At 34.1% G+C, this 18,740-nt stretch overlaps 1 protein-coding gene across 1 annotated transcript in view; it reads right to left on the reverse strand.

The window, feature by feature from the left end:
* FMN1 (formin 1) overlaps window positions 1-18,740 on the reverse strand; it is a 143,882-nt gene that overhangs the window by 44,470 nt on the left and 80,672 nt on the right. Inside the window, exons 10-13 of the mRNA XM_082059382.1 lie at window positions 18,504-18,650; window positions 14,876-14,935; window positions 12,616-12,736; window positions 123-215 (exon numbers count right to left, since the gene is read on the reverse strand). Of these exons, the coding sequence (XP_081915508.1) occupies window positions 123-215; window positions 12,616-12,736; window positions 14,876-14,935; window positions 18,504-18,650 (421 nt within the window). The remainder of the gene's footprint in view (window positions 1-122; window positions 216-12,615; window positions 12,737-14,875; window positions 14,936-18,503; window positions 18,651-18,740) is intronic.

Below are 18,740 nucleotides of genomic sequence, written 5' to 3' on the forward strand. Positions count from 1 at the left end.
TCAAATTTTCAGAGGCAACAGATATTTAATGCAGCCTGCATTATATATAACTTCGTAAACCACTGCACTATTAGCCAAGGGTTTTGTTTTGTTTTGTTTTTGGTTTTGTTAAGTACGGTTACCTTTCTGGAAGAATTCCTCTAACTTCTCCTTGAAGGGCTGGAGATGCTCCTCAGAAGACTCTCTGCAAACTAACTTCATCTGCTTTTCAGAGGCTACAAAAAGAAGTGGAGAGACATTTGTGGCAGAATTCGTCTACGGGAAGTAGATGTCAACATTTTAGTTTAGAGGAAATGGAAATAAAGAAGCCCTAAGGAATCTAGCAATTACATTAAAATAAAAAATACCAATACCAGTCTAGCATAAGAAATAGAAAATTCTATACATGTTTAAAGAGTGGGATTTGTCTTCAGTAATGACTTTGTCCTAAAAATCCAGCTGCATGCGGAGACTCACTACTAACAGAGCGTACCTCACACACAAATTCTAGATGGTATTTAAAGCTCTAAGCTTTCTTTCTGTGCTGAGTGGAGGGTGCATTACATCTGGACTGATTGTAATCAACCAGAGCCAGGCATCCTATACTCAACCATTTTTCCTAACAAAGATGCAGGAATTCAGCTTTACTTAAGTATTCAAATTCCAGGCAATGATGTGAAATAGTAGAAGTCTTTAAAAAAATTAACTTACATCTAACTGCAATTTGTTTACTATTTAATCTATCTGTCATCTCAAGACCTGATGCCATGCCAGTTTCTAAAAACTCCAGATTATTTGCCAATGAATTTTAACATTCCTAGAAATTCTAATAAACTTTGTAGTGTTCCATATTAAGATGAAATGAGACTGCTAGAAATCCAAATGCAATTATCTTCCATTTAGAAAATGAATTTATGAACTATTATAAGATTTTTTCTTCCACAACTCTTTGTTCTCAGGAAGCTAAATTTAGATGGAAATGTATTTTGGAGTTAAATCCAAGAGTTACAGCTTGGCTGCAGGAAACATATTCACATAATATTGCTACCACCATTATATAATTCAACTTACTGCAGCTAAAATAATACAAAACTGCAGAAACAGAAGTTGAGAATATGAAATGAAAATGTCCTATTAATGTAAGTTTGCAGTGCAGTGAAAAAAGTCAATGGAAGGTTGAAAACAGATGCATACGTTTCATTGTACAACTAGTAGTGTGCCTATAATACTCTTAGACCACCAGGACTTACTAAAAAAGACAGCTTTTCAATTAATTGAGAACAGAAATACATTTGGACAGTTGCTACAGAAAAAAACTGAATATATAACTGTTCCCACAGTATATTTTCATTTAGCACCCCTCCGCAATTTATGTACGTTGTTGACTATGACATTGTTGGGGAGCTCCAGAACTTATGTAAAATGGCCTGGGCTACAGCTTAAGTTTATTATTAATCTCTAGTCTTTCAACCTGTAGCATAAGGCAGACCTTTGAAACTGTTCAGAGTAAAGTCAATGGATATTCGTTTGTATGCGAGACAATAGGTGGGATGAAGCATTAATTTAAACATAACAGATTGGGACAGTCTTTTAGTATCTGCACAGTTATGTATCTTTAATAAATGAAGCAAAACAAAGCAGAAATCAGATAAATATTTATGACTTTTAAAGATTATTATATTACGATATGTGCCTCTTTTAATTAAAAATCTGAACTTTCCACAACTGTTCTCACACACTGAACTAAATTTATGTATCCTTCACATTTATGTTTGTAGAATTAGGAGATCTCTACAGTTATTCAAGCAAATTGAAACACTTTACTTTGGAAGAAGATGGACATATTAGAATTGTATGGGGAAAAAATCTAGCAAAATAAGTGAGACAGTATTGTTAACTTTCTGAGTGGAGGTTTCAACAAAGTAGCAGCTACAGGCTTGTGGGTTCTTTTGTGTTTAAAAAAATCTACAGAAAATTATATAAGACAATATTTAGAAATTAGTTTAGATAAATATAAAATGACAAGGATGTAAAAGCATTAGTACACATATTTTGTCCAGGCATTTGGTACAAAATGACTATAGAATGCACATGATTATCACAATCAGGTAAGGTTGCACCAATTGCAATCCAATAATTATTTTATAATAATCAGTTTTGTATAAATCTATCCAGAAGTAGATTTCTATCTAAACATACTCTAATATAGTCTAGAAAGGTGTTTTCCCAAACATATAGTGTTGTTGATGCATTGTCTGGTGTAATGAAAGCTTCCTACAAGCTTTAGCAACACAAGGTTTAGAAAGGCTACTCAGATATGTCCCATGTAAGCATTTAAATGACCATGACTAGCACATGTAAAACCTGTTTGTTTGTTTGTTTGTTTGATTTTGTTTTGTTTTTGTTTTTGTTTTTTGTTTTGTTTTAAATCAAGACAACTAACATTATCCTTAATCAGATGAGAAAAACTACAACAAAATATGGACAACAAGAAGTGCCAGCATACAGAGAAAAAGCTCATTTGGGTAATAAATTCTTAGGAAGAATCCTAACATCCTTAACAAGAAGATCAACAATTGTCATGAAGGGAGAGGAAGAGTAGGAAGGCAGGCACAGAGAAGAAAAGCAAATGAGGCAGATGCCATAGAATAAGTGAAGCAGGGTGCTGCTTGAAACTTCAAGTTTGAGATGACCTGAAATAAGACACCAGTTTGCAAAATGACAAAAGAAGTCAAGTAAATGCTGGCAGATGCTAAGAATTTATGTTATTGGAAAGCCTTAAAAAGAGACCTTTGGATGATTCTCTCTGCTGATATTTATCTATATGATATCTATCTAAAACTAAAATCTATCCGTTTACTTCCAGAAGTTCTTTCGATAACTGCCAAAATAGACTGAAGGGCTCTGGGAAAGTTATAGCTTTGAGCTAAAGGAGTCAAGGCCAAGGGTGAAGAAGTGAAAATCACAAGAGTAATGTATTTGCCCTGTACTGCTTAATCCTCCTTTAATTGACTCTGAATTTAGGTCATACTTCACTCAATAACCTATACTTTTGGTTGACAAACAGGCAAAAAAGTATCTGGGCAATTGAAGGTTAACTAACTCTGTTTAAAGTCAACTGCACTGAAATATTTTGATAAATGGAATATTTGAATAAATTTGAAATTCTCAGAAATCTGAAGGAATTCTGAGGAATCTGACAGCTAGCACACCACACGTACACTTCTCTCCCCATTTCATTCCAAAATAATCATTTGAGAAAATAAACAACCTGTTTCAGCAATAGTGAGTTCAAACAGATGCAAATTCTCCATTACTGTAATAAACTTTTGGTTCATTTTCTTGGTATCTATTGTATGTTAGTGAAATTAAATGTAATATGCTACTTTGAAAATTGTTTATTTCCAAATGAGCTATTACAAAAAAAAAAAAAAAAGAAAGAAGAAGAAAAAAAAGAAAATGCAAGTGTGCAATAGTATTTTAAAGCCCTTACAAATTTTTGGATGTACATCAGACTTCACCCACTGGAAATCTTGGCCACAGAAATGGAAACCATTAGCAAAACATTAAAACAAGACTGGAAACTGCTGATTATCAGTTTGCCACTGTCTTCAGATTTAATGCAGTACTTGGCTCAAGAAGTTCTTTAAAAATCCCCAATATAAGTGAAAATATTTACAAAATAGAATGTCTCTCACTTAATGCCTATTGGGCAATATTCCTTTAAAAGTCCACAGACACTTGTAAATCTGTCAAAAGAATCAGTGCCCATAAACAAACTTTCACGTAAAGAGCATTTCAGTGTCAATCAGACAGGATTTGGAATTTTTTGAGCACTATTTTTAAAGTGAATGCAAAATCAGAAATAGTTTAGTGTTGATCACAGTAAATTACTAACTATTTACTCGCCAGAACCCACCAGTAGCATTTACAGGAATCATCCTGACAGCAAAACCAAGTATCAGCACCATTAATTCCTATAAACCTGTCACTGACACTATCCCCTGTGAGTTATGCCGCTGTGAAAGCTGCTAAAACCTACCCCCTCCTCTTGGCTGTTCAGAGCGTGGCAGGTTATACTGCCAGGATTGCTATTTTATCTTCTTGTTATAATGCAGGAGTATCTTTGACAGGAGGGTTCCTATTTGATAATTCTTTTCTAGAACCCTTACCTTTTCTGTTTCAATGGGAATTCGAAACGATAATGCAAATGAATTCAATGTATGACTAAATAACCCCAAATTTATGTTTGAGAGGATCCGTGATTTTTTACGGTGCAGAAGGCCGTTACTGCATTTGGGCTCATATATCCAAGTAAGAATCTGATAAACTTCAGATAAAATCCACAAATTAAAATTATTCAGCAAGTGCTATGTAACTTCTGCATGATTTAGCTTGTTTCATTTTGCTTTGATACATTTTCTTACTTGCAAACAACTTCACAAGTTAAACAAAAAGTTACAGGAGATACATGTTTGCCCGTTGGGCACTGTTGCAGGATTTGCTTATATTCTCTTGTTATTACATGCAGCTTACATACACATTTACTGCAAGTGTGCACATGACAGTAGTAGCTTTATGACAATCCACTATATCTGTGTCATCTATACCTCTTGTACTTTTCTATAACCTTGCAAGGAAATGTTTCTTTTCAGATAGAATTTTAAATAAATGTGGAGAAGAAGGGAAGAGATTTATCTTGATTTCTTTGGAATACAGTATAAGAATTTTGATTGTGTCTAACTGCAAGTGCTTATGCTGCTACGGACCCAGAAAAGTTTCAGACGCAGTATTTTATTTGCATTTTTGGACACACATTGATAATCTGTACATGTATCAATGACTGCAGCACACGAAGGTTCAAGCACTAACACCTTAGCCAGAGCTGGGTTGACTAATACAGAAGCCTTTGAACCAAACAGAGACGGAAGTGCCATGAAGTGGGGTGTGAGGTTTTCTGAGACAAAAGTATCTGACAAAAATGTAGAACAGGATCAAATTACACTGGTACTCTATTCTCAAACTTGGTTTTTATTGTATTAAATACAGGTCAGTCATTTAATGCAAAGCAGTGTTAGCACACATAAAACTAAATACACCGTTCTAACCTATTAATCACTTGCATAGTTACTGTTCTGTGAAGTTATTTTCAGCTAATTTAGAAGAAGAAATTTTTCTTCACTCATTAATAATTCAGTTTTCTTAAAAAGTCATTTCAGAGGATAGAAGCTAATAAGTAAAGCGTTAAACAGCCCAATCTTTGTCTGAAATATGTTTTACCTCATGACACAAAGAGACAAGTATCTGTTTAGATGTTTAAGATCACTCATATAAATAAGATGGAAAAACATTTCTGTGATAAGTCCTAAGCTGTGGAAAAATAAATAATTGAATTAGTGGAATACAAAACACCCTATAAAGGTCACCTGTTCTAAGGAAGTTTTAGTGGAAGCCGAGAGTCAGACATCTTCACAATTCTCACAAGTTTGATCAGACATTCTGGCTTTTTCTTTTAAGATGTGTGAGGGAGTTTTGTTTGTTTCTTTTAAGTTTAACAGCATTTTGAACTTTTACAGTATGTGATGGCATGCAGAGGAACTGTCAGGCCTACATTCATTTCAGCTAACACAAACCCAAAAATTTTTGCTCCTCATTTTGTCAAAGGGTATCAACATTCTATATAAATCATTTAAAAACCTTTCTGTTAAGATGGTTTCCTAACAATACATTTAACAAAATGAACAAAGATTCTAGTAAAACTAAATATTTTTCACACCATAGCAACATATCTGAGACTCTGGTTAATGTATTCTCTCTGAAATGGCAGTTTACATTCAGCGCACCCTTCAGTAGAGAAGCATACTGCAAGGGGCTGAACAGCACATATAAATGAACGTAACAACTAAACCCTCATAATTTTCCAGACCAATCTTTGTAAGACGCCTTAAATTATTCCAGCATACATTATTAGTAGAAAGCTTTGGTTTAGTGTCAAGAGCCAAACAAACAGACCTCTGCACATCATTGAGATCTGTCAGGAGTGTAAAAATGTGCGCTAGCAGCACCCGCTGAGAAATCAGAACATTTCCCTTCTGTCCGAATAGTACAAAAATTAGTATTTTGAAAGTGAAGAGTCTTGTCTGGCTAATTTAGAGGATGACAAAATTTTTAAGAAGCAATAATAATATTTCTATCATATGAGCTAAGGTTTTTACAGTGCTAGGAAAAAAAAGACCTTTCAAACACACAAAGACACGAATACTTAGTGTACTGAACAAAGGATCAGACAGAATAGAATTGCTGGACAATGGCTGAAACAGTAGGTTTATGAGCTGAAATTGTAGATGCCAGAGAAGTGATCTCCTGTTTCCCTCTGTACAGCCGGATCTCTGATTTTCTGTGCAAGACAGATCATAAAGTTCCACCTAATTAATTCGTCTATGAAGTTTATGGCTTTGGTTCAGCTAGAGCATCCTCTTAGATTTAAAATCATGTAAATTCATATATTACCTGCACTATTAGGAGGAACACTTCTCAAAGTGCTAATTAGCCTCACTACTGCTAATTTGTATCCCACTGCCTGAATTAATGTACTTTCAATCTTTGATCATTGGCAGTAAATACGTAAGTGACCACCTCAGTTCTAACAGAAATCTGGCTTTTCTTTTACTGCATGCTCCATCAGAGAGGAAAAGCTGTTGAGATCCACAAATACGAAGTCACTGTTCCCCGCAATACTGCTATTACACACTCTCCAAACTATTTCATTCGTGATCCATCATACACATGGATAGAGACAATATTCCTCCTGTTCCCAGATATAGACTACCTGCTCCCAGATGTATACTACATAGTTATGTAACTAATGTTTAACAGGCACACACACACCCGTATATTTATTTATTTATTTATATAAAAGGGCACACAGAAAAGTGCACAGAAAATCATAACTGTGGTATTTCCAAGATTCATTCTAGAATCTTAACATTTTCAAAATGATTTTAAACAATACATTTCCAAGAATTCTTTAGCCAAAAAACCCCACCAAACTCTACGAAAGAAAAAAATGAACAGCATGCTATTGTTTAATCAACAGAAAGCTTTCTCCCTCACCTGTGTGCACACATGCAGACATCTGCTTCCAGGGAATAAACTTTTCTTAAACATCATTGCTTTGCATCTCTATTATATTTCTGAATCTTATTAAAACCATTCCATACTATTCTCCACTATCACAAACTAGAAAATCTAATGGAATTTTAAGAAATGATCCACTTAGGAAAATTTACACTTAATGTATTCACATCTGTACATTACCAATGGAACATTGTCAAAATGTTAGTTTTGTTGTAAAATAGAATCCAGTGCACATACACAAACTGTGGTTTTTAATGCCTGTGTTGTATCTTTGCCAAATTGAAACAAACTGAAATATATCTCATCCTACTGAGACAAGGGACTATTCAAAAAGAGGTCAGAAAACTGTGAGGAGGAACAGTGTGTCATTTTGTCAACTCTTGAAAACAAAATAACTGTTTCTGTATGAAGCTGTCTTTTACTCTTTTCCTTACACCATTCTGCATTGCTTCAAAATATATCACATAAATGTTGGACAATGCAAAAATATAGCAATACTCACCAGGTACAAAACAATGTGCTCCATCTATGCTAATGTCTAAATAAATAACACAGTCAGCTATTTGCTGTCTCTTGTTCCACCACCCTGTTCCAACTTCTATTTACCTGCACTTCCAAAATTTTAAGGTGAATTTTTAGATGTAAAAGCAAAATTAACATTAAGAAAATGAAAGTGACTAGTTCCTAGAAAGTACCATATAACTTTTCTGCTCCTGTTGGGAATATTTTTCTAGAATGTGTATGTGACTCAGATGTCTAAATGCCACTTTAAAATTGACTTAAAAAATAATTTAAATTGCACTAAGGTTTCAATTGGTTGAAAATATTTTAGAAAAAGGCCTTTGGTGTTGTCTTGAATACTATCCTCCTGTAACGACTAAACAGTCACCTTTAATGAGAAGTGTCTATTGATCCAACAAATGAATTAGAAAGCTATCACTCAAACTGATAAAATATTCAGAATTTTCACAATATGATCCAGTAACCTTACTGTCTATAATGCAAATCGAACAATAGACAAAACCTCTCAACACTGTAATGGTTGCCCTATAGTTAATTATTGCTTCATGATTGTACTAAAACCCTATTCCACCATACAGACTCCAAGGCTATACTATGTTTGAACTAATATAATATTTCATCCGAATAAATCGTAACACATTCAATTAGTTTCTCCACCTGTGGTTACACAGAAATCCAACAAAAGTAGAAAACGTCCCAATTCAGTAACTGAAAACATCAATTAATCTCCAGAAAAAAAAAAATATATATATATATATACATATATATATATATAGTTAATTAGTGGACATTTTGTTGCAAAAAACTTTAACTCAGTTTGAAGGCTCCTATGTGAACACACACATTTAAGAATTTTAGATTAACTTCTTCCAAATAATATTGATTAAACTCTTCCTTGATAAAAACAGATGCTGTTCAGAATTTTAAATCAGGAAAGAGAGAGTTTCAGTCTTAAATGAGCACAAACTGATTATTTTTTCTTTTTGCAGCTTCCCCTTTGTTTCTATTTATAGTGACAATGACTGCAAGAACCAAGAATTGGTGACCCTCTTCAACCTTCACCCATTTCTTATTTGTAAATTCTCTTCCATTCTTGTCTTTATTTTGTAACACATATCCACTTTGCAGTATAGTGTGACACAAAACTCCCTGAAGAAGCACTGCATGAGGGCAACGTAGATGCAACAGTTTAGCCTGTTCTGGTCAGCCATGCTAAGAGGCAGGGCTAGTTAGATATGATGCTGATATCAGTACAGCAGCACCATGCTAGTCACATCCCATGCACTAGATATGTTTCTACAAAAAAGAAGATACGTATCTATATGAATATATATATACACACATATTCATATCTGAAAAAGAAGATATATATTGTCATGCAGGTGTTTGAGAATGAAAATAAAAAGAAGCCTTGAAGAAGAGGCAGAGGAAGCCAGGTATGGTAAGCCTGGTGAACAGAAAGTTAACTGGGGATCTAGCTTTTCACTTCAACTATCTGAAGAACAGCTATAGAGAAGATGGGGCCAGACTCTTCTCAGATATGCACAGCTAAATTAAATGGAGCAAGTAATAAGTTTCAGGACAGGAAATTCTCACAACGGATAAGGAAAACAGCAAATAATATCTCTACTGGTGTTCATGAAAGAGGGTGAAAGCAAAAGGTATGTGGATTTTCAGTGGGATCGGAATGTTAAAATCTCACAGGAAATTTATTTAATTATGAGAAATAAAGATGTGCTCTTGAAAGAGTTGACCTTGGTTTCCATTTTTAACCATTCTATAAATGTATTTGATTTCTCAGCTGTTAAGGTCAAGAATACTAAGAAGTTATAAAGAACATTGCAGTAAATGATACAAGGAATCTAATATTGCTTTCTTTTGTGTAATGGAGCAGCATTTTAAAATTTTATTAAATGTATTGCAAAGAAGAGCAATGAGTATGACAGATGGAAACCATCTACGGTGCAACTAATTTTGAATAATTAAGATTGTCCAACTTAGGAGAGAGATTAGCGAAAGGTTAATAGTAAAATTTATACAAGTCTAGCATACTTTGGCTTGCTTTCTAAAAATCTTCTTACAATTATACATTTCAAATATTCTGTGCTTATTTCAGAAGAATACCAGTCAAGTGGCATTGTCCAGACTAGAAGGGAAATCATGTTTTGTCCTAGGGAAAGGAAATGGAAATCTTACAATATTAAAACATTGATGCAAAGCATCTTTCCATAAATAAAAAGATTAACTGGAAAGCTAATACCTGTTAAATGAATACATTTATCTGCTTATGCTACTATGTAATATTTGAAAATCCTGGAAGTACACTGACTCTACAGACTTGAAGTGAAAACCTGAGCTTAGAGAAAACGTTCCTTTTTCCTGTGACTTTAAAGTGGAACCAGATTTAACTCTAAAAAATTCATCTCACTATTTAATATTGCATTCTTTTGCACTTCTTTCCCCTGAAAAACCTATATTAAATGCACACTTCTGTTTGTCATTCTTTCTAACCTAAAAATGCTCATGATTTGAAAGTTTTATCTGAAATATATGTTAAAAACCTGTTGGATTAAGGTTCACCAAAAATTTGTTTGAATTTTTGAGCCGCACATTAGTCTAATTCCTTTAGAGTGAAGTTAGTCTGTCCCTTTAAAGTCTAACCTGAAAGGCTTCAAAATAGCAAATTGTATGGAACTCAATCTGTTTATCTGAAAAGGATGAAAGGGTTTGTGCTGCATCTAGATTTGAACTTTTGGTTCCACAGTGTCTAGGTATTTCAAACTAGAGGTCTACCCCATTAAGACACGCCACTCATGATCCATGATAGAAAGATAAATGAATGCCTTGATAAGCTAGTAAAAAATATTTTAAAATACTAAATGACAACTATCATGAAAAGTGTCTATCAAAATTGACATTTCAGGCACAAGAGGTGATATTTATCTTTTTTAAATCATTCTGTACAAGTCACTAACGGGAACATTAGCTCATTCCATGATGACACACAAGAAACCCCCTCTTTCATTTCTTACCTTTGTCTCATCCCACTCCCAAGGTAATCTGTTTAAGACTACCTTAGCCAACTAAGCTGTGAAATAAATCCGACGTACCCAATAACACGGGCAGCCCCAGTTAATATTGTTCAAATTATTTACATCTGAAGGGCCGTGCCTGTCTGGATAGCTGGGCCCGACGCTTCTCTGGACTTGGTTTCTTCTATTCACATCTGTTTCAGCTTTAGACTTTCACTGGTATTCTGCCAGCAGCCACAACTTTTTAATGACTACTATAAACTACATAGACTCATCAAATCTTTGTTGTACGTGTTAAAATTATAACCTCTTCAATTAAAATTTTGATTTAAAAATAAACTACAACATTATCTGAAGAAAAAAAAATTAAAAAGGAATGTTTGAAGGAGATCTATTTCAACAAAGAAACAATCACTCATATATATGAGAACGTTATCACAGGAATGCTTGTTAGAATTCTCCTTCATATTTCTGAGTGATAAAATACCAATATCTGAAAACATTTCCACAACTTTTTGGTTTCAAATCTTTGCTGTCATTAACTTTATATGTTGATTTGTTTGGCTGGGTTTCAAATACATATTTACAAAGACTATGAAAACAAGCTCAAGACAACAATTTCTCTAGATTTTCTATAAATAACTAAGAAAATTTCCTTTAGAAAATAGAAACCAGTGATTACTAGAAAACGGTAGTTTTTATTTTAGGAGTCAGTTAAAGTTTAGCTTTTCCTACTTGCTGTCTGTGTCTTTGCAGTGTAGAATAAATATGATGTGAATGTCACAGCCTCAATGCAGATCCTGCAAGACTAAGATGCATGACAGCAGGACTACATGCTGAAAAAGTACAAGATCAAACACAGATCATGTTTCTGCACAAACTAGCTCAAAAGAGGGCAGGCCAAGGGGTTTACAGGGCCAAGCGATGAGAGGAGATAGAGCACTCACTTATGCCTGGGTCGAACAAACAACAACTGATACTTTCCTACCACTGTTAACCTTTGAAACTATCCTAAAGATGGCAGTGACCTAATCCTGTAAGGATAAATTATTTTGTAACAGTTTTCATTGCCTTACACTGAAAATGTAAATTAAAAACAATCATCCTGTTCAACACTGATTCCAAAGGACTCTTCCATTTTAACACAGAGATGTAAATGTAAATGGAGAAGTTTTTATAGGCTTTTTAGCAGATTCTTGCCCTAAGTTCCATTTTCTACAGAAAACTGCTTCAATAAAAGTAGGAACTTTTCCCTAACAAAAAAGCAGGCTTAAAATATTCAGTCATCAATTGCTGGATTTATTTTAGAAAGTCATATGAAGCACAAAATAAAATTGAAACTGCTTGGAACACTTAGAGAGCAACCCTTCCTACTTTATTTCCACTCAGTACCTTGATTGATAGATGAGTTGGATTTCTGAGCCCCTCTTTATAATAAACATTTTAAAATGTTTATTTTATGTCCCAGGGTGAAAATATTTTGAACTGGAGCTTTCCATTTCCCTTTGCTGTGCCTTGGCAAGCTGTGTTTTATTTCTACATTAATAGTATTCAACTCTTTCTTGTAGCTGTTAAAATGTTGTTATACAGATACCGAGGAAAGTATTTATGTTATGGAACTAACAGATATCTACAGTTAAACATACAGTTCTGGAGAAGGCAAAGGAAAATTCACACATAACTAGAGAAAATTTCAGAAAGGTTTCTTTAGGGACCTCTTGATTATAAAAGGGAAAATAACTTTTCAGGATCTTTACTTTCATTTTATTGTCATGAGTTTGAATTTTCTTTTCTTTCTAATTTATGTAAGTAATTTGTGCCACAGTACAAAAACTCTAAATGAATCAACAGTATAAACCTAATTAGCAATAAGAAAACCTCATAAAGGTCACATTTTAAATGGCACTTTGTTGTTAGCAGAAAAAATGTGAAAGTTCCCAGTTACCTTCTAGATCTCTCTTCAGTTTCCTTAAATCTTTTATTAGGTCTTCAAACTTAACTTGTGAGGCCTGGAAAAAGTCCTGTGGTTCTGGTAAAGGAAAAATACTCTTGTCTGTTCCTGCTTCCTAAACAAACAAACAAACAGACAGACCACTATGAAAATTGAATGCATTTGTAATGAAATAAATTACTTTTTTTGAACATGATCTATGAAACTATTATAAAACTGAAAAAAAGTAATCCATTTTAAATCATTCTTGCTAAAACAACATATGTATCATTCAAGATTAAATCCTGACCATCCTGAGTGTTGAAACTTCCTTTTAGATGTTGTAAAGCAAACTGTGCTCAATTTAAACTATGAAACAGCATTGAGCTCACAACATTTCAGTTCATTTTATATCAATAAAGGTTTAGATAAGGGATTAGAACTTTCTTAAAAACAGATAACATGAATGTCTATTTTAATGTAACAAGTGATCTTATGCCAAAAGCTTGTGGTTTCGCTGTCTCCCAATTCATTAAATATACACACACTTTATAAGCATAAATTGAAAACAACATTTATATACTGCCTAAAGTATTTTATAGAGTTAAAAATATACACTTGAAGGTTTATGTGGCTAAATAAACCACATGGGTTAATGTCTGTATGGAACTCCCAAGTGTATATCTTAATTTTAGCACAGTAAGAAAAAAATCAGAAGTGAAACAAAACAAAAAAACCTTACAAGTTTCAGAGCAATATCCCCAGTGGAAATTTAACAGGTAAAGTATGTAAATGGTATTAACATGACATTGGTGTGTATAAGCATACACTATGGAGTTTAAAATACTACCTGTGCACAGATTACAGTCTGTAATAAAGGAAAACTCATAGGTTGGAGAACTAACTTTTTTTGTAAAAGGGGAAAAAATAAAAGATATGAAAATTCAGGGGGGAAAAAAGGCATGGATGACATTTACACTGTGTGCATTTCCTCTCAAGGAAGATAAACTGGTTTGTTTTACAAATTTCCCTGAAGTAAAATTATAGTATGGTTGAAAGTTTGTAGAAACATTGAATATTTAAATAAATAAATTAAAAAGCATTAGCTTCAACATTATTACAGAGCAGAAAATAATACATAAGTCAGTACTCTGAGAACTGAGAAATATTACAGGCTAGAAAAAGTTGCTTTTGTTATGAAGGTTTTTACAAGATGCGTTACTAAATGAAAGTAATGATGTTTTATTTCCCTGCCAAAGCAACAAATAAGAAAAAAAAAAAAAAAGAAAAAAAGGAAAGAAAGCAAGTACAGATTTAGACATCTGCTATTTTTTTAGTCTTCTCTACAGCTCAGCCCTAGGAGCTGTTCCACAGGCTCGTGACATACAGACCCTCCAGCGTTAGAGATCATAGAATCATAAAATGGTTTGGGTTGGAAGGAGAGCTTTAAAGATCACCTAGTCCAAGCCCAGCAGCATGGGCAGGGAAATGTCTCTACTTACTTTAGTCCTCACTTACTTTAGTCTTACTCCTGGAAAAAATACTCATGACTACTAACTCATCAATTCAACATTCTTATGTAAGAATTAAGAAAAAAATATATATATATTTGTATTCAGACATAGGGCTGTGAAAAATTGCACTATTCTTAGATTTGAAAATTAGGTATAGGCACCTTCTTAATCTCAAAAATAAGCAATTATGTACATAAAATCAATTAATAGCGACATTTTCATTTAAAAGACAATAGTTCAAATTTTCTACTAAAAAACTTTGAGCACTGCTAATACATGTCAAAAAGCCTCATAAATTGAACTCACTCAAAGCAACTCCCACATCTCTTCCTTTCAACCTCTAACTTCTTTCCCATCAGATGACTCCCCTATCTGAAAATACTAAGCTGTCCTTGCATTCTGTCATGAGACAGAAATCAGTATTACCACATCAGAACAAGATTTACAATGTCACAGTTACCAGAAGGCAAGAAGGCAGGATTGGAGCAACCACCAGCCCCATCTGCAACAGTCACAGGCAGTTGCCTGCAGTGGTTAGGTCAAAAGTTACTGTAAAATTTTCCAAAGCCTTATCATATAAACCTAGAGCAAATTTCAGACCTATTGAGGTCCATGACTGTTATAAGAAAGCAAAATAAATGGATTTTATTTTTCCATCAGAGCTACTGTGTTTAGATTTTTAAAAAGCTAATGCAAGCTCTTTATAATCTCTTAAAGAAACCTACTTCTGGAGAGGCAGATAGAGCAAACAAATCTTTTACCTTATCACAATGGCGCAGGTAATATATGACGACATAATCCACCAGATTAATACCATTATCCTAGGAAAAAATAAATATATTATTTTAAATATGTGCAATTGACACTGTTTCAAGTGAGTGAAAATTTACTCTGTTTCAAAACAAATATAATATTGGTTTATATTGTGAGAAATCGGACTCACAATATCTTCAGCCCTAGCATTACTGACCAAAAAACCCTCATAACATGGACTTGATCATAGCCCCACAGGACCTCGTGCTTCTTTCAGTTCTAAATACCAGGTAAGAAAACATACAGTGGAAGAAGCTGTCTCTGTATCATTTTTTAATAGCACATGGCATTACTGAAAAAATAATATTCCCTTGAATAGTAATATTAATTAATAAATTATTCTTGAATATAATATTAACTAAACATTACAGTCACCTCAGATCTATTAAGGTGAACTGAATTTCTTGATTCCTCTAGTCTCAATTCATCTATAGCAAAGATTTGGAAGAGGCATAGATATTTTTCATATTTTACTCCAAATATAAAACCAGACAGCTTGTGCTTAACAAGTGTATTTCATGCCCAGCTGACTTATAAATATGGATATTAATACTCTCTTTGTGGAATCACCATTTCCATGTGCCTGCATACAACAACTGTACTCAACATCATTTTATGTTGTTACATGTCATTGGGTCAGCATAGGCCAGATGAAATAAAAGAAAAGTGTAAAACTGCAACTTATACGTTACAAGGTATGGTTCACCAACATAAAAGAATCAAGATATAGGGAATTATATCTGGAATGTGTTTGAAGTTTTTTTGGAAGTGTTTTCATATTGTATATTGACAGATATCAGGACAAACATTCGTATGTGAACAATATCTGACTTCCTCTACTGAGCTGCCTTGCCCATATTAGAGCCTGCACCACATTATGTTTTATTAATATCATACACCAGTAAAATTCTTAACTAAACAAGTCATTTCTGTCAAAATGCAGACAAAGCCACTATGCTTGTATAACAGTTTTTGAAGACATTGCTAGGAGGTCATGACAAAAATGAACTGAGGTGACTCATGAACATTTGATTGTACTTTTACGGTAAAATAAATTTGTTATTCCATTTTCTATATGCTAAACTATCAAACCTATTACTTTGGCTTAAAGACTATTTGCAGAAGACAGAACACAGATTTTGAAGTGGTGAGCTACATTAAAAAAACCCTCTCTATATCAAGTAACTTTCTAGGCTCCTGTGACAACAACTTTTATATGAAACAAGAGATATTTCACATTGACTCTTTACCTTGGGTCCTGGAATTCAACTTACCTAGACATAATACTGTTTGCTGGCAATTTAAAAAAAAAAAGTATAATAAAGGGGCACAAGAAGGATACCTTAGTTTTCAAATATACGAGACACTGCAGTCTTCTTCCTCGCAAATGCTGTCTCCCAATTACCTCTGAGGTTTCATATCTGTCTGTACCAGCTGGCCCCGTGGAGTTTTTATGCATTTTGGAGACTAGTCTAAACTAATAATATATTTATTTTGACTACCAGAAAACTGTAAATACTGTAATTTTTTAGCTTGTCTTTTAGCTGTCTTGTGCAATCATACTGTACGTCTGTCCCTCCTTTTCATAACTCATAATTTTGGAACATGCTGGCTAAATTCAGACAAACTGGAAAGTCCCAGAGATAATTAAATTCTTACAAGTTTATGGTTAGATAGGAGAGCAAGACTAGAATTAGTACTTCTACTGAGAAAAGTCAGGCAAAGTTCAGTTGTTTAGCATTTTTCTTCATGGCAGCTGGTCAACCAATGAACACCTGAGTACTGGGAAACTTGCCCTGGTTTTAGATTAGCTGCAGCTTGTACTGTGTCTTGTCCATGGAATAGGACTGGAAGAAAAGTGGTCATAGGGAAGACCTGAACCATTGCAGTGAAGAGGAAAGTAAGAATTAGAATCATAGAATCATTTATGTTGGAAAAGGCATTTAAGACTGAGTCAAACTGTAAATTTAATACTGCCAAGTCCACCACTAAACCACATCCCTAAGCACCACATCTACATGTTTTTTAAAAACCTCCAGGGACTGGGAATCAACCACTTCCCTGGGCAGCCTGTTCCAATGCTTGACATCATTTTCAGTGAAGAAGATTTTCCTAGAATCCAACCTAAACCTCTAAAGACTGTTTCCCATTGTCCTATCACTTGTTACTTGGGAGAAGATGCTGACACCCACCTCACTACAATCTCCTTTCAGGTAGTTGTAGAGAGCGATAAGGTCTCCTCTCAGCCTCCTTTTCTCAAAGCTAAACAGCCCCAGTTCCATCAGCTGCTCCTCATCAGACTTGTGCTCCAGACCCCCCCACCAGCTTCATTGCTCTTCTTTAGACATGCTCCAGCATCTCAATGTCTTTAGGAGACAAGGGACTCAAATCAATTGGAAAAAATTTCATTAATACAGTTGCTCACTGAACAGTTCCTTAAATGTGTTTTTGCATTTTGTTAATGATGGTATTCACAAGTAAAAAGCTCCCCAGATATACTGCTTTCCTGACACTGACTGTTTCAAAAACACATTCCTTCATATATGAAGCATAACTGGGAACAAAAGCTTAAAATCTACCTTTCTTACAGTTCAAGATGGCACTTTATGTAGGAAAAGAGGAAGAACATGAAAGAACAGTGGTGTTTTTTTTTTTCTCACCCTCCAAATCTGTACCAGTATCAGCAGAAAATACCTCCTATTCTTTGTTGTTTCATATATCCATGTGGTGTCTAGGTATGCTTTGGCAAAGAACAACTTTGAGCAGTATTTCCATTGCCTACATTGTCTAGCACCTCTTCCTCCAACCCATTAAAGTAAGGAACAAAGTAATCTCATATCAAAAGGTGTTGAGAGTTTATTTGAGACTGACTTTGATCCTAGCATGACTAATCAAAAATGTGCTAGTGGTTCACAATTTTTGACACATAATTTACTGCCATCTATGAGAATTTTCTTGTGCATGCCATTCAGAATTCATGCTCTACATCCATTTAACTGCCAATTCAAAAAAATAGACTGAAAATATCTTGTTGGGTATGACACAACTCTTTGAGGAAGACTGAAAATATCTTGTTGGGTATGACACACCTCTTTGAAGAGGATTAAAATCCTTCACATTAAATTCCTTAGCGTATATGCCACACTCAACCTTTACTGATATTTTGGTTTTAAATCTGATTTCAAAAATATTTTTACTCACATAGAGCTACCTTTGGTTAAGAGCAAGAAAAAAGAATGGGGACATTTACTCAAGAAGACTTCAGCAGTCTGCGCTCTCTCGCTTCTCTCTGACCTACTGTAATTAAGCCCCTACTAGTAAGAGAGACATAAAGAAGCTCTCACATAAGATAATTATCCTAATAATACTGAATAAGAGAAATTGGAGATTATGGAAATATGCACATGTGCAGGAGAAGGGGATGAAAAGTTGAGAGAAAAAAGTAAATTTCTGGTATAAAGTGCCATGTTCTTTCAAACAAGAAGTGTAAGAAATAAAAGATCAAATTTTGACAGATGATGGAGCAAGAAAAGGTCAGTTGAGAAAAATTATCTTTAATTAAAAATGAGTACTTACTCTGCTTTTGACATCCTTTAGTTTGGGGAGTATTTCCAAACCAAAACCATCAGCTTGACCTCGGGTCCTATTCCCGCCATTCATATAATTTCCGAAAGCCAGAATCAAACCTAAAATTTCCTTTACACTTGTCATGTTCAGCAAAGCCTGGAAAATGGATACTAGTCTGTAACTTCCATTGGCACAAAAATTCTAATTGCTAATATAAAAAAGCTTTTTTAATTTTCTTTTTGTTAG

Source organism: Streptopelia decaocto, assembly GCF_964273445.1.
Source record: "Streptopelia decaocto genome assembly, chromosome: 7".
Classification (NCBI taxonomy): Eukaryota; Metazoa; Chordata; class Aves; order Columbiformes; family Columbidae; genus Streptopelia; species Streptopelia decaocto.